Below are 16,762 nucleotides of genomic sequence, written 5' to 3' on the forward strand. Positions count from 1 at the left end.
GCACCTTTGGCATATTTAAAAATGCACCCTCTTATGGAACGTTTGCAGTAAAATGACTGCTATTTATTTCACAATATCCACAATACAGCACGTTGTAGCGCTCCTTCGGAAACAAGTGATTAGGCATCCCACGCATCACTATTGCATGCGGGACAATTGTAAGTTTAAAGTACTGCGCTCGCGAGCTGCCTGGTATATATCGTATTTAGAGAGTTGTCCACTAGTCCTTTAAAATTAAGAAAACCAACACATCTAACACTGCTATTCCTTATGACTGATATTGCTCTGCTTGCTACCGAGCCAACCTTGCACTGGAAACACTATTATGTGCAATTTTCGCTCCATTCCACACAAACATATTGTTTATTGCGTGCTGTTATAATACAAGTGCCGCTAATTCGATCAAGGTAGTAGGTTGTATACAGTCATCTATTGCGATAGAACCTGAATGAAAGCTGTAAATATTTAAACAGAGGTATGAAACGGAAAAAAATAAATGTCGAGATTAAAGGGACGTACAGTACATAAGAGGTGAGATGTGAGTGCGTCATTTTTAAGGATAAATCGGTAACGTTTATAGGCTTTACGTATGCTTCTAGTTCGAACGTATTACTCGCAGCTGTGATCGTTTCATACATTCATTACAGTTTCTTTGGCACTAACGATTACGTCAATATTGTCGAGTTTAAACTCAAATCTATAGTTGAAATAATCCTGTATAGGAAAAGGGACAGGATTTTTAAGTGTCCATAAACTGAGGATTGCTTAAAAATAAATTTTAAAAGGTTTGTGGACCACTCTGTATAACATAATCACATCAAAGAGAGTCGTAAATTTGATGTGTTATTGAGTCACACAATAGACTCTTTACGCAAGGGAAAACAATCATAACCAGCACTTCAGTTGCCAGATGAGTGACGTTTGTTTCAAGATGTGGAACATCGAAGTCCATGGGGCTGAATTTCTGCTCCTGGCAGGAATATTCCTTATGAGTGGAGGGATCTTGAAGTTGAAACATTCACGGTCTGTTAGGTTAGGTCTGGTTTGGTCATGTTAAGTTTTTCGTCCATATTACACCGTGATGTTCTATGTACACTTGCTCAAAATAAGAATAAACACATGGTAAAAACATTGAAGCTCATTAGCTTTATAAATCATGGAATTACCAGAGTTTCGCCATGTGTAACAGCTGGGCTCGTCAGTTGGATCGCTACACCTTTCCAAGACGCTGCACCGTTACTGCATTGTTCTAGATAGGAAGCTTGTAGTGGTGTCTCAACGGCGCACTAACCGCAGCTTCTTGGAAATATGTGATAATCCTACTGATGAACCCACCTCTACACTGGGACGAAACACTGATAATTTCACGGTTGAAAAGGCCTGAAGGACTTAAATGTTTTTAATATTTACAGTCGATGAAATTAAATCATGGTTTCCTTCTGGGAACTACGTTTTTTGATAAGTACATGGTATATTTTAAGTTCTCCGCGTGAACATTTTTCTCAGAAAAAATTGAATATAAAGATAGAAACTTTTGTTATGGGTATCCACAGGGCTTGTATATACATGGGAAGTGAATTATATCTTTATAATTACTACAATTCAGTGTGATAAATAAATATTAAACGCGAGAAACATATTCTTTTCTTGAGGGATTGTACATAATATTAGGTTCTCGACATATCCAAGAGATTACAGTATTTATCAAAGTTCGTCGCCATAAGACCTATCTGTGTCGGTGCGACGTAAAGCCCATAGCAAGAAGAAGAATTTATCAAAGCGACTGATGAACCCACGGTGAGTCTCACTAGGCAGCTAAAATGAAGTAGGAAGCTTCATGTCAAGCTCCAAGGAGACAGGCCTATCTAAACAAGTGGAATGTATATATTGCTCGGCTGTCAAATGGGATTCTTTCGTTCTGTTCCTTAACCGGCGGGAGTAGAAGGGGGGTGAGTGTTTGTGATGTTCTGTCTTCCCGTGTTCTGTTCTGTCCTATCCTGTATACCTGAAAATTTGTGGATTTACGCAACATTATAAATGCGCTAAAGGAAAACAGTTCCCAGGTCAGGGTACCGGGCTATGTATCACGCGTGACGCCAATCCTGGAATACGGGGCAGCCGTATGGGACCCGTACCAAATTTTAGCTCAGTCGGTTCATTAGCTTTCGAGTCTATTCGGAACAAACAAACAAACAAAAAATCAAACACTATCTCAACAGCTAAAGTTAATTATAGCTAAATGTCCCATCGTATTTGATGAAGCACGAACTTTCAGCGTTTCACTGAACCATTTCTAGTTCACTGATGAGCCCTGTTTGGGATTAGATCGTGCACATTTCTTCACAATTAAATTACAGTTAATTAATTGTTTTCCTTGATTAGGAGCAGCCAGTATAGCCAGAATATTTAACCTCTTCATCAGTTCCCGAAAAAATGGTGCTGAGTGTGACCTCTGATTACGTAACGTGACAGGCCATACCTCCTGCAAAACGAACACATGTGAAGTTACCCCGCTTACTTCCCTTTCATCCTCAGGGTTGGCCAAAATGGTCTTGAAGTAGAAATATGTTAGGTAAAAAATGTAAATGGCAATAAGCACATTGGATAAGTGCTGCACTTGTGCAACTGTGAGTTGAGCAACACGCACCTTCAATGTCCCAGATAACATTGTTAGGAGTATCAAAGGCATCACATTCTACTGGAAATGTAACTCTCATTCAGGCATGCTTAATCATGTTACGGAATATGGGAGAACACCATGCAAATGCTGAGGCTGTGCCTTACTTAATTAAGGCCAGTTAATTAAGACCTTCCCTATCCTAGTCCATTCCTATCCTTCCGTCCCAAAAACCTTCAGTGTGTTACTACGACGTTAAAACCCTAGCTTCTTCTTCTTCTTCTTCTTCTTCTTCCTCTTCTACCGATTTTCAGGCACCTGTGGGGGCGCTAGTGTGAACTGTGTCACACATGTGTACCTGTCCCTGTTTTACTACAGGATGTCCTTCCCGACGCCAAACCCTATTTGGAGGGATGTAATGACTGTTGCGTATTTCTGTGATGGTTGGTAGTGTGGTGTGTTGCCTGAATATGAAGGGGAGAGTGTTGGGACAAACACAAAGACCCTATCCCGAGCCAGAATAATTAATAATCACATGAGATTAAAATCTCCAAGCCGGCCGGGAATCGAACTCAGGACACCGAACAGAAGCCTCAACACTGACTATTCAGCGAATGAGTCGGCCACGTTAAAACCATAGCATGTAAAAATAAATACACTGCCCGAGCAAGAAAGTTAAGCACCCAGAAGGAGTGGTCCAATATTATGCCATTTCGGTATACAGCTGACGAATGTGAAATACCAGTTTCTTGAGCTACAGTCTGAAGCGACTTATGTGGACTTAAGTGGCTTTACCTGTATATCTTCTAACCTCTCTTGTGTAAGAGCTGTTCTCTTTCGCTGTTTTATTCTTATTACAGAACCAGTACTACGCCACTTGTGAGCAAGTTGTTGCACGTAGTTTTGATGGTACGGCAGAACTGAGAAACTGCCTACGGAGATTTTTAAGGCAACTTTTAACTGGTTTATTCTTCTTGTGCAAATAGCACTGACCTAAAAATATTCTCTGCGCAGTCGTATACTTAACCATCTCAACACGCCTTAAAAGACCATCAGTTATTAGCGAACTGCTGCGTCAGCTTGACATAAGCTGTATGGCGCTCGCTCGCAGATCCCTGCGACCTCTGAGCGGAATTGGGAAGTCTTAAATTATACATGCGCATGAGTGCTGATTAAATCGCTGTAGCTCTGGAGGTCAATACTAATGTTATCGAGTAAACCTCACTCACAGAAACATTTAATGAACTTCCATTGACGAAAAAATAAGTACATTTATTTTTGGTACTTGTTTAACGTCGCACTATCACATCGAAGGAGGGATAGGAAAGGGCTAGGATTGGAAAGGTAGCGACTATGGCCTTAATTAAGGTACAGCCCCAGCATTTGCCTCGTGTGAAAGTGGGAAACCACGGAAAACCATCTTGAGGGCTGCCGATGGTGGGATTCGAAACCACTATTTCCAGAATGCAAGGTCACAACTGCGTGATTCTAACCGCACGGCCAACTCGCTCGATCAAGAAAAGTATACATCCAAAAGTCGAACAGGGGAAGTTACCCTGGATGGAACGGTTGTTACCTGTATGCGTTTATTGGGAATTACGAACAGATTTCATTGATGGAGTGAAAATGAACGAGTCAGTGTGAGCAGCTGAAACTTGCTTTACCGTCGTCTAGTACAGTAGATCATTTATATCTATTTACTAAAAATTACATTATTAATCCCCCCCCAGACCCATCGCGATTTTCTTTGTAAGGTTAGAATGTATGTATCCTAATTTTATAGAAACTTCACGTCAAAATAATAATAATAATATAGGCTAGAGATAGATAGAAAATTTATTTATCCTGCCAAAGTTAGGGACAGCTGTCCTTATCTTACACTTTTAACCAGTAACATGTCCGACTCGTTGGCTGAATGGTCCCGGGTTCGATTCCCGGCTGGATCGGGGATTTAAAACTTAATTTGTTAATTCCAATGGCTCGGGGGCTGGGTTTGTGTAGCGTATTCAACATTAGAAATCATCCTAGGTAGGGTCCTCATCTTCATCTCCACAGACATGCAGGTCGCCTAATAGGCCGTCTATTAGAAAAAGACCTGCACCAGGCCTCTCCGGAGGCCATACGCTATTATTATTATTAACCAGTAACATAATAGGAATTAAGTACACATCATTAAAAAGTATCCTATGCTAAACTTAAAAGCTTGTAGAACTATTGAACTATAGCTAACAGGAACTACTTTGTACATTAAAAGTTATGAAAGTCAAGGGGAAAGAGCACAATATTACAGAAAATGAGTACAGTTTAGAGGACATACATAAACATGTAAGTTGTAAAAATAAAAAGAGATTTACGAACAAAATATAATTATCTGTGAAGTAAAAGTTGCTCTTGTACTGTGAGTATCCACCCGATTCGAGAAAGGTACAGGTGATGGATAAAGTAGTGGTGGGGGGATTTAAAAGAAAACAGGACGATGAGGCAAGAAAGTGATTATGTCTTGCTGCCTTGTTATTTATGTCTTTCCGTCAGATATTTTGTGCATGTCTTGGGCAGTGATTAAAGTTATTTGCAGATGATGTTATACTGTATGGACTAGGAAATGAGTTCAAGGATTGTGAGTGACTGCAGGGGAACAATGTAGTAAGATGGACAGCAGACAATGCTATGAATGTAAATGGGATGAAAAGTCAAGGTGTAAGTTTCACCAAGGGGAAATCTCCTCTCAGTTTTAATCATTGTGTTTGAAGGGGGTGAGAGTATCTCATAGGTAACACTTGACGCAAGTGCGATAACAGAAGTGCGATATATAGTTATAACTTGATAACAATTTTTCTCTCACCCATGAGAAAAATAATGCAGATATCTAGCTCGAATTATTATTATTATTATTATTATTATTATTATTATTATTATTATTATTATTATTATTAGTATTATTATTATTTGTATGCATGGCTATGAAGTGATGTACATCCATTTAGTATTAGTATTATTTACGTAGATGAATGACCGTATTGTGTGTGAGCTTATGTCATGAGACATGTTGAACATAGACATTTATATCAGTTCAGTTAATACCTGTAAATTAATATTGTAATTTATTCTTACCTATATATATATAAATTGAAATCCATAATCGTGAAACAAACTGTAACTTCCATAATGGTAATAGACACGAGAACGTTTGAGAATATTCTGTACATTATAATCTGTGCATTACGCAATCTAGAATTTTCACGAAGGTATATTTTGTAATGTAACTTTCTAGAAGTCTGGCCAGGCACATACATATGGGGACGATCTTGACGGTAAAAGTTAGTTATGGTTGGAGGTTACTGGAGTTACTGCTGAGTTATTGTTTGGAAGTTATTGGTTGAAGAGTCATGGTGTAGCAAGGTTATACTAGTGACCACGTGGACGACATGCATTTAAGCAGTCAACTGTTTTACGTATTTGTGTTCAAATGTTGTCCTCTCCATATTGAAGTGTTGGCAGTTGTTTTTAATAATGGCGGCTTTGTTGATATTCTCGAAGTGAAGTGTTTTGGTACTGTGATTAAGGTTATGTGTGTGTTAATTTGTGAATATATATGAATAAAATTAATTGTGCCAACTGACAGCATCTCGTGTGCGTCTGTGTGGATACGTTACACTGTAAGTACATAGGTATTAATATAAGGAATGATCTTCATTGGGGTAATCATATAAACGAGGTTGTTAAGAGAGGTTACAGATCTCTTCACATGGTTATGAGAGTATTTAGGGGTTGTAGTAAGGATGTAAAGGAGAGGGCGTATAAGTCTCTGGTAAGACTGTAGTTTGAGCATGGCTCCAGTGTATGGGACCCACACTAGGTCTACTTGATATGAGAACAGAAAAATATTCCAAAGGAAAGCAACACGGCTTGTTCTCGTCATTTCGGACAAAGGAGTAACGAAAATGTTTCAAAATTTCGGCTGGGAAGACTTGGGAGTAAGGAGGTGAGATGATTGTCTATGTTTCGAGCTGTCAGTGGAGAGTGGGCGTGGAATGACATAAGTAGAGGAATAAGTTTGATTGCGGCTTTTAAAGGTAGGAAAGATCATATTATGGAGATAAAGTTGGAATTCAAGAGGACAGTTTGGGGCAAGTATTCATTTATAGAAAGAGGAGTAAGGGATTGGAATAAATTATCAATGAAAATGCTCAATAAATTTCCAAGTTCTTTGAAAATATTTAAGAAAATGCCAGGTAAACAACTGACAGGGAATCCGCCACCTGAACGACGCCTAAATGCAGATCATCGATGATTGATTGATCCCTCTTATGTCTTGTGGTAGATTGTTCAATTCACGAATTGAAGTAACTGTGAAGGGATTTCCATATACTGATAATAATAAGAAGAATAATAAGGTGAGGGCGTATTCTGCCCGAAGGCAGGTCCGAACCTCCGCAGAGGTGTGCCTGAGCGGGAGTTCACGTGCGGTAGGGTGGCCAGTTACTTTCCGCTCCTCCATTCCCTTACCCCCAACCAACAGCGCGTGGCAACCCATCCAAATCTTGACCACGCCCAATGTTGCTTAACTTCGGAGATCTCACGAGATCCGGTGTTACAACACGGCTACGGCCGTTGGCAATAATAATAATAATAATAATAATAATAATAATAATAATAATAATAATAATAATAATAATAATAATAATAATAATAATAATAATAATAATAATAATAATAATAATAATTTAGTAATCTCCTCAGAATCGAACTCAGGTCACTCTTTTGAAACACAGAGCACATGGCAGTGGGTGTCTGAAAAGAGTAAGTTATTTACAAAGTTTTCACTTACATTCATGACACATGTCTAGCCAGTCAATTCTCGAGGACCCATTATAAGGGGGTGAATATAAGGCTGCTTTACTAAATGAAGCGACGTTAGCCACATACTTGATATTCTACAAGGGCACGCAAATGACTTGCCATAACGAGTTTGGAAGGAGGGTGACAGACATTATACCGGGTGCGGGAGCCCAGTGTTTTAGAATTCGTCACGAGTTCCGCAGCATGCTTCTCGCTCCAGCACCCCGGCTCCCACCCCAATCCTCATTCCTTTACGATCCATGAGCAGACCGAGTACGGTAGGCATGTTCTACTTCGCTCCGGCTGTATTCAGAAAACTTGATAAAAACTACGGCTAGAAATTGAATGAAACCCGCTATCGTCTTGACAAAAAAGAAAGGAAAACTCACTCAAACAAGATCTTGTATTCCTAACAAGCCGTCCATGGATTGTAACACAATTCCAATTCTTTCAAAGACAAATGGATAAGAGTAATTTGAGTAAAAGGAAAGAATATCTAAGAAACAACGTGGGCGAATTAAATTCACTTATGTACAACTTCATTTACAGAGTTGGGAAAATAACTTGTTTCCACATCCTTTATAGGAACTATATTATTACATTGTTTCTAGAGAAATAAGTCTGTTTTAACGTCATATTTTGGGTTGCTACTGACGAAGGGAGACAAGTAAGAAAGATGTTTTAAAAATTATTTTTACATGTTTCGTCCGCCTCTGTGGTGTAGTGGTTAGTGTGATTAGCTGCCACCCCCGGAGGCCCGGGTTCGATTCCCGGCTCTGCCACGAAATTTGAAAAGTGGTACGAGGGCTGGAACGGGGTCCACTCAGCCTCGGGAGGTCAACTGAGTAGAGGTGGGTTCGATTCCCACCTCAGCCATCCTGGAAGTGGTTTTCCGTGGTTTCCCACTTCTCCTCCAGGCAAATGCCGGGATGGTACCTAACTTAAGGCCACGGCCGCTTCCTTCCCTCTTCCTTGTCTATCCCTCCCAATCTTCCCATCCCCCACCAAGGCCCCTGTTCAGTATAGCAGGTGAGGCCGCCTGGGCGAGGTACTGATCATTCTCCCCAGTTGTCTCCCCCCGATTCGATGTCTGAAGCTCCAGGACACTGCCCTTGAGGCGGTAGAGGTGGTATCCCTCGCTAAGTCCGAGGGAAAAGCCAACCCTGGACAATAAACAGATTAAGAAGAAGAAGAAGAAGAAGAAGATTTTTACATGTTTCACAGCAGCTAACAAATGAATACTAAAACTCGACGTAGGGTATTCGCATTCTTTCCTTATTCGTGTCAGTACTATTATAGTTTACATAAAAAATACGACTAATGACACAAAAATTGACGATGTTTATGATATTCAATTGTTTAAAAGGTAAGGGTGTATTCTGCCCGAAGGCAGGTCCGAACCTCCACAGAGGTGTGCCTGAGCCGGAGCTTACGTACGGTAGGGTGGCCAGTTCCTTTCCGCTCCTCCATTCCCTTACCCCCACCTACAGCGCGTGGCAACCCATCCAAATCTTGACCAATGTTGCTTAACTTCGTAGATCTCCAGGGATCCGGTGTTTCAACGCGGCTACGGCCGTTGGCTCAATTGTTTAAATTGAGGGTAATTTAAAATCTTTATTACGTTGAATGCGGAGATAAAATGATGTTAAATCTATATGCAATTTGTGACATAAGGAGAACTGAACTCTTAAAGAATGCAATTTGCTTTACACCGAGCGAGTTGGCGTTGCATTTAGGGGGCGCAAAGCTGTGAACGTACATTCGGAAGATAGTGGGTTCGAACCCCACTGTCGTCAGCTCTGAAGATGGTTTTCCGCGTTTTTCCAATTTCACAACAGGCAAATGCTGGGGCTGTACCTTAATTTAGGACACGGCAGCTTCCTTTCCACTCCTACCCCTTTACTATCCTATCGTCGCCATAAGACGTTGCGACGTAAAGCAAGTTTATTTTTACAAGTTGGTTTACGTCGCAGCGTAGATTTAACTGGCCGTGCTTAGAGAATCCACGTTCACCAAGTAAAGTGGCCTTTGGCTCAACGGCTAGTTATTTTTTACTAGCCTAGCAGCTTTAATTCGGGAGGCGGAGGAGCTCTTCCCCATCATCGGCTGTCCTGAGAATAGTTTTCCACGGTCTTTTATTCTCCTGCACTAAGTCAAATACCTGAAGAGTTTATTTTCAACGGCACCAATTGCTCACCTTCTCCGCACCGCTTAAAATACCCTTGGCTTGAGAGAGGACTTGACCCTCTAGGAGGCCCTTCATGGTACGCAGTGAAAACTAATAGCAGTTTCACGTTCGAACTCAAGCCGATAGATGGAGATGTGCAGATTTGTGTGCGTCAAAATGGCGAAGATAATACGATAACTTCACTCAAAGAAAGGTTTGTTTTAGGTATTTCTGGTTAGCTTGCTATTTTGCCTTTGGGCGTGTATGTATCTGCTTTATTCCCCCTCCTCTTTTCGTCTTATTTGTCTTTTTCTCTACGATGTAGGCCTATATGTACTGTAGAGACGATGGTTGTGAAAGAACAATATTTGTATGAATTCCTTTCTCTTCCATGGCACTATTGTAAATATCACTCGATTTTCTTGAAAATTTATAAATTTGGTATTGTGTTTTTCAAATAGATTTTTGTGTCAAAGATATCGGTTCTCTTTTATCTTACCTTGGCAATCCTGTACCCCAACCTAACGCGAATCCCTAAGTGCAACATTTACTTATTGTGCTCCTTATTCGATCCGACGTTGAACTCAAACTTTGTCCTTCGTATTCCCAGCTATTGCTTCCACTGCTTTGTTCTTAATTTCCTCTCTTGCAATTACATATTTGAAAAAATAGAAAAAAATATTACATGGGTGTATCCCCTATTACACTTAAGTGCTGAACCACGGTAAATATGTGGTACCAAAGTTAATGAATTATTCTAAGCAACTTTTAGTACTAGCAGAAATTGTTATCTGAGTTATGATTGGAGTCTACACAGATTATTATTATTATTATTATTATTATTATTATTATTATTATTATTATTATTATTATTATTATTATTATTATTATTATTATTATTATTATTATTATTATTATAGAGTTTTACTCCCCTTCATTACAAAATGTATCGACTATACATTTTTGAGTTTTGTACGGTACGTTTTTGGGGATTGCTGATAACAATATAAAGCTTATTTTCAAACTCTTGTTTTCAGTAGATAGCATATTTCAAATCAATCTGTCTATTAGATAGTGAAGACAAACATCACTATGAATATGTCACAACAGAAAGGGTAAGTGTTTAATATTTAAAAAAATCACAAATAATATGACGATTACAAAATGGGTAAACAAACGTCGGTATCGCGGGGGGAATGGGAATATCATACTCAACGATTTCTACAATTTGGAATGATAGAGAGAACACCTCATAATTTTAGCCAATACCATGTGCGACATTATTGATAAGTTTATTATATTGCTACTTACTTCCTCACTTATTATTTTATATTTTGCTGACATATTATTGCTGTACGTACTCGCAAACAATAGAAGAAAAATTCCTCTCAGTCCTTTTCTACAAACATAGCACTTATTTCACTTACGTTTCTTGAGTTTAAATTTATTCTGTTAATATGACATTTTTAGTAACAACAACAGTCAAGTTTGTGCAACTATCGCCTATATCGACCGTTAATTGGTGGTCCCTGTGGAGTCATTACAACCGGTTTCGACTGTACAGTAGTACAGACAATTCACTATTATATTTCGGTGTATATAAACACTTTTTTTTTTCAATTATTTCTTAGTTGTTAACTTACCTGAACACTCAGAAATATATTAATGCTGGTGCAATATCGTTACCTTATTTCTGGTGATATTATCGATGGCGATAGGACAGATGAGCCCAGCAATAGTACCAATGCCGTTCGACATACCCATGAGAATACTGGCGTACCTCGGTGCGATGTCCAGATGGTTGACATTGAAACCTGTGGGAGGGAGAAAGACAATACAAACATATTAATAAAACCATGATCTTAAAGAATGCTCTCATGAAGGAAATGTCTTTAATATTTTCCTTTGTCATTGTTTTAACGTCGCAAAAACGCGTGCAGGGAAGGAAAGGATTAGGACTGGGAAGAAAGGACGGTACGGCTTCTGTATTTGTAAAATGTGATCATAAGAAAGCATGGAGAATTTTTTCAGGGGTCCTGATCGGAATTCACCATCTCTCGAATACAACTTTAGAGCTAAAACGTTCTTTTACTCCCGCTGTATCTGAGAGATTCATGCTCCATTATTTTTCTCAACAATTATCTATAATTAAAAGAGTTTACTGAAAACAGCTTTGGCAAACCCATCCGTCCGTTCTACTGGAGCGATCTGCTTCATTTTATTTTATTATCTCCGGAACAATTTTCCAATGAATCATGATACATTTATATGTCTCTGAAGTTCAGCCAACTTTGAGTAATCAAAAATTAAATCATTTAATGATCACTGCAATCATTACAGGCGAAGGCTTGCCCTAACCCGCAATACATTCTGTACTTAGCAGGTTGCTAAGCGACTAACACTTTCATTAATATTCTGATATATGCTATTTTCATCGTTAGCAGCTGCCTCTGTGGATCAGCGGTAGAGTGTCGGCCTCCGGATCCCAAGATAGCGGGTTCAAACCCGGCAGAGGTAGTCGGATTTTTGAAGGGCGGAAAAAAGTCCATTCGACACTCCATGTCGTACGATGTCGGCATGTAAAAGATCTCTGGTGACACATTTGGTGTTTACCCGACAAAATTAATTAAATCTCAGCCATAGACGCCCAAGAGAGTTTCGGTTTACTCGGTCTGCCATCTAGTGGGGGCCTAGAGTAAAACGGAACGTCGAAATTGACGAGCAAACAGCCAGATGGCGTCAAATTGAAATGTCTGCACACGGTAGCTGAGGCCATACGATTATTATTATTATTATTATTATTATTATTATTATTATTATTATTATTATTATTATTATTATTATCGTTAGTGATGTCATTGCATGCATCCATTCCTGTCAAGCCAGAGAGAATACTCTTCCTCTGATCACGGAAGAATACTAATGCCTGCTAGATACTCTTTGATTTTCTAAACTTTCCCAGCTTTCAAATATATTCAACAGATGGCAGAGCGTTCCTAATAACTTACACGCTGCTAGGAGAAAAGAGTCTACGTACAAACAGACCCCATCATGGCATACGCCTTAGAGCTTATACATTATCTGGGAACACCTATCGAAGGATAACCTACCTACACTAGAAAGAGTGAAGTGAAGAAAGTTCTCTGCCTGGCAAAAATCGCTCCTCCCAGACTAACCTACGAGCTCACAAGACAACCGTTATATATATAATAACTGCGACTAAAAATACCATTGCCTTCTGCGATACAATACCAAATTTTACATCAAGAACTGCAGGATTAAAATGTGAGTATATGGACAGTATTTTTACTAAACAGACGGCATTATGACGTCAGAATAGACGAATTCTGGCTTCCAAATTCGGCATACAATAATGCGCTTCTTATTAAATGTTCATAAAACCATTGAAAAGGACAGGTAAAAGAATGAGTACGATAGGCATATCAAAACGAGTTACCTGACCTATTTATAACGAATGCTGCTGAACAATACGGGCCCTCTAGTATGATATAACTATTCATCGTCCATCCGGACTTTACTCATGAATTTATTTCATGTAATGATTAGTGTTTGTTAACAGTGTTTACACTTCTTATTATAACAATAAATCACCAACACCTGGTGGCCATGATTGTTAAGGAGTCGAGCCTTTATGGTCTGACACTATAGTCCCTCTAGTGAAAAGAAATATCATCATCAGAATGTTGGCCGGCATGGGAGGAGGCGTGATGATATACAATGTCTAATCACTAGATTGCGTACCAAAAGCCTGGATTCAATTGAAGACCTCCCCGAAGTAAGGATGTAACCAAGAAATCACAAATTTTTTACGAGAAATGAAACTTCTTTTTGGGGTTTATTTCATGATATACACTACTTGAACCAATTACATATGCAAGTGTACAAATGAGTTCATCTATTAAAAGCAATATTTTATTGTTATTTAAAAAGTAATGTATGAATTGGAAGTGATGCAATGGGATTCTGCAAGTATATCTTCTGTTTGTACATAACGGAAGAGAAATCATGTACATTCACTTGGAGCAAAAATGAAAGCAAATACTATTAGTGTAATAATAAAAATATAAACCAAAATAATGTCAAGACGATACTTCAAAATATAGATATGATTTCGTCTATGGCCTGTATTTATATGATCTGTTGCTCGTGGTGATGAGCCAACACAAGCACGGTCTGATGTTCCATCCTTACACCACGGAGGACAAAGTTCTGCTGGCTGTAAATCAGCTTTAAGTTCAAATGTAAGACATAAGATGACACCACAGCATAAAGGTGTGATGATACACCCTATTTCTACTGAATCTCTTTCTTTCTTTCTTTCTTAATCTGTTTACCCTCGGACTCAGCGAGAGATCCCACCTCTACCGCCTCAAGGACAGTGTCCTGGAGCTTCAGACGCTGGGTCGGGGTATACAACTGGAGAGGATGACCAGTACCTCGCCCAGGCGGCCTCGCCTGCTATGCTGAACAGGGGCCTTGCGGGGGGATCGGAAGATTGGAAGGGATAGACAAGGAAGAGGGAAGGAAGCGGCCGTGGCCTTAAGTTAGGTACCATCCCGGAATTTGCCTGGATGAGAAGTGGGAAACTACGGAAAACCACTTCCAGGATGGATGAGGTGGGATTCGAACCTACTCCTACTCAGTTGACCTCCCGGGGCTGAGTGAACCCCGTTCCAGCCCTCGTACCACTTTTCAAATTTCGTGGCAGAGCCGGGAATCGAATCCGGGCTTCCGGGGGTGGCAGCTAATCACACTAACCACTACACCACAGAGGCGGACTCTACTGTATCTCAGTTTTCAAAAATTTGTTTGTTACATCCTTATTCACGGGACGTCTTCAATTCCTAACCTCTCCACAGTGTTCGTAGCGAGTGAGGGCATTCGGCGTCGTCACACTCAATGTTCTGCACATAAGATGTTTTGCACCTGTTTATACTCACCAGATATCGCAAAACCGCTGAAAGCAACGCCGAGTGTTAGCGCCGTCGTGGCAGCCACAGCACTCTGAGCGTAGGCGACTACGATGAAGAAAATGGCCTCCATGCCGAATCCTCCACAGTTGAAGAGTTTCCGGACGTTGGTAGTACTGAGATAGCCCTTCTTACGCACATGGTCCGCCAGCAGACCTCCGCACGGCACTATGACAGTCATGAGCAGATGTGGGAGCGCTCCCACCAGCCCCGCCTGAAACAAGTTCACCATGCAAGGAAAATAATGTAGGGAATTCTGAAGGAATCAGTGGCAGTTGCAGTTCTCTGCTTACTGTATTACTGATGGGCTGTGTATTTATAGTATTTATGGGGAGGCCGTACTGAACTTATATTTTCTGTACTGGAGTCCTGTCAGCACGAATACGGTTCTAGTAAAGGAATTAAATTTACGCCTGTCTAGGTCAAATATTTTCTAAATAACGACAATATTTTAAAAGAAATTGTCAAACTTCCATATGGGAAAAGTCAAATGATCACAAATATGTCTCATATGCCTCTCGATTATGGATATCCATCAACGGTTGCTAATTTCAGATAACCGCCAGCTATAAGACATAGCCTGCACGGTTGCTAGGTCACATTGGTTATCCATCCATACTTTACATCATACCTTTCATGGTTGATAGGTAACATTGTCTGGCCATCCATCCATACTTTATATCACAATCTGCATGGTTTCTAGGTAACATTGTCTGGCCATCCATCCATAGTTTACATCACAGCCTGTATGTTTACTAGGTAAGAATGTCTGGCCATCCATTCATACTTTACATCACAACCTGCACGGTTACTAGGTAACATTGTTTGGCCATCCATCCATACTTTACTTCACAACCTGCACGGTTGCTAGGTAACATTGGCCATCAATCCATACTTTATTCATAGCCTGCACGGTTGCTAGGTAACATTGGCCATCCATCCATACTTTACTTCATAGTCTGCACGGTTGCTAGGTAACTTTGTCTGGCCGTCCATCCATGCTTTACATCACAGCCTGCACGGTTGTTAGGTAACATTGGCCATCCGTCCATACTTTACTTCATAGCCTGCACGGTTGCTAGGTAACATTGGCCTTCCATCCATACTTTACTTCACAGCCTGCACAACTGCTAGGTAACATTGTCTGGCCATCCATCCATACTTTATATCACAACCTGCATGGTTGCTAGGTAACATTGTCTGGCCATCTATCCATACTTTACATCAAAACCTTCGCGACTGATAGGTAACATTGTCTGGCCAACCATCCATACTTTACACCATAACCTGCACAGTTGTTAGGTCACATTGTCTATTCATCCATACTTTAGATCATAGCCTTCACGGTTAGGTAGCATTGTCTGGCCATCCATCCATACTTTACATCACAGCCTGCACAACTGCTAGGTACCATTGTCTGGCCATCCATCCATACTTTACATCACAGCCTGCACAACTGCTAGGTACCATTGTCTGGCCATCCATCCATGCTTTACATCATAGCCTTACGGTTGCTAGTTAACATTGTCTGGCTATCCGTCCATACTTTACGTCACAGCCTTCACGTTTGCTAGGTAACATTGTCTGGCCACCCTCCATACTTTACACCATAGCCTGCACGGTTGCTAGGTCACATTGGCTGCCCATCTATACTTTACACTATAGCCTTCACGGTTGATAGGTAACATTGTCTGGCAATCCATCCATACTTTATATCACAACCTGCATGGTTTCTAGGTAACATTGTCTGGCCATGCATCCATACTTTACATCAGAGCCTTCACAGTTGCTAGGTAACATTGTCTGGCCATCCATCCATACTTTACATCAGAGCCTTCACGGTTGCTAGGTAACATTGTATGGCAACCCATCCATACTTTGCATCAGAGCCTTCACGTTTGATGGATAACATTGTCTGGCCATCCATCCATACTTTACATCGGAGCCTTCACGGTTGCTAGGTAACATTGTCTGACCATCCATCCATACTTTAAATCACAACCTGCATGGTTACTAGGTAACATTGTCTGGCCATCCATCCATACTTTATATCAGAGCCTTTACGGTTGCTAGGTAACACTGTCTGGCCATCCATCCATGCATACTTTACGTCACAACCTGCGTGGTTGCTAGGTAACACTGTCTGGC

The 16,762-nt window shown here is 40.3% G+C and overlaps 1 protein-coding gene across 3 annotated transcripts in view; it reads right to left on the reverse strand.

Annotated features, from left to right (window-relative positions):
• The window catches only part of VGlut (Vesicular glutamate transporter), a 511,784-nt gene that overhangs the window by 22,598 nt on the left and 472,424 nt on the right, over positions 1–16,762 (reverse strand). For all 3 annotated transcript variants that reach the window (XM_067154057.2, XM_067154059.2, XM_067154058.2), the window contains 2 exons: positions 14,585–14,828; positions 11,310–11,437 (listed from right to left, as the gene is read on the reverse strand). In XM_067154057.2, the coding sequence (XP_067010158.1) occupies positions 11,310–11,437; positions 14,585–14,828 (372 nt within the window). The remainder of the gene's footprint in view (positions 1–11,309; positions 11,438–14,584; positions 14,829–16,762) is intronic.

This window comes from Anabrus simplex, chromosome 9, assembly GCF_040414725.1.
Source record: "Anabrus simplex isolate iqAnaSimp1 chromosome 9, ASM4041472v1, whole genome shotgun sequence".
NCBI lineage: Eukaryota > Metazoa > Arthropoda > Insecta > Orthoptera > Tettigoniidae > Anabrus > Anabrus simplex.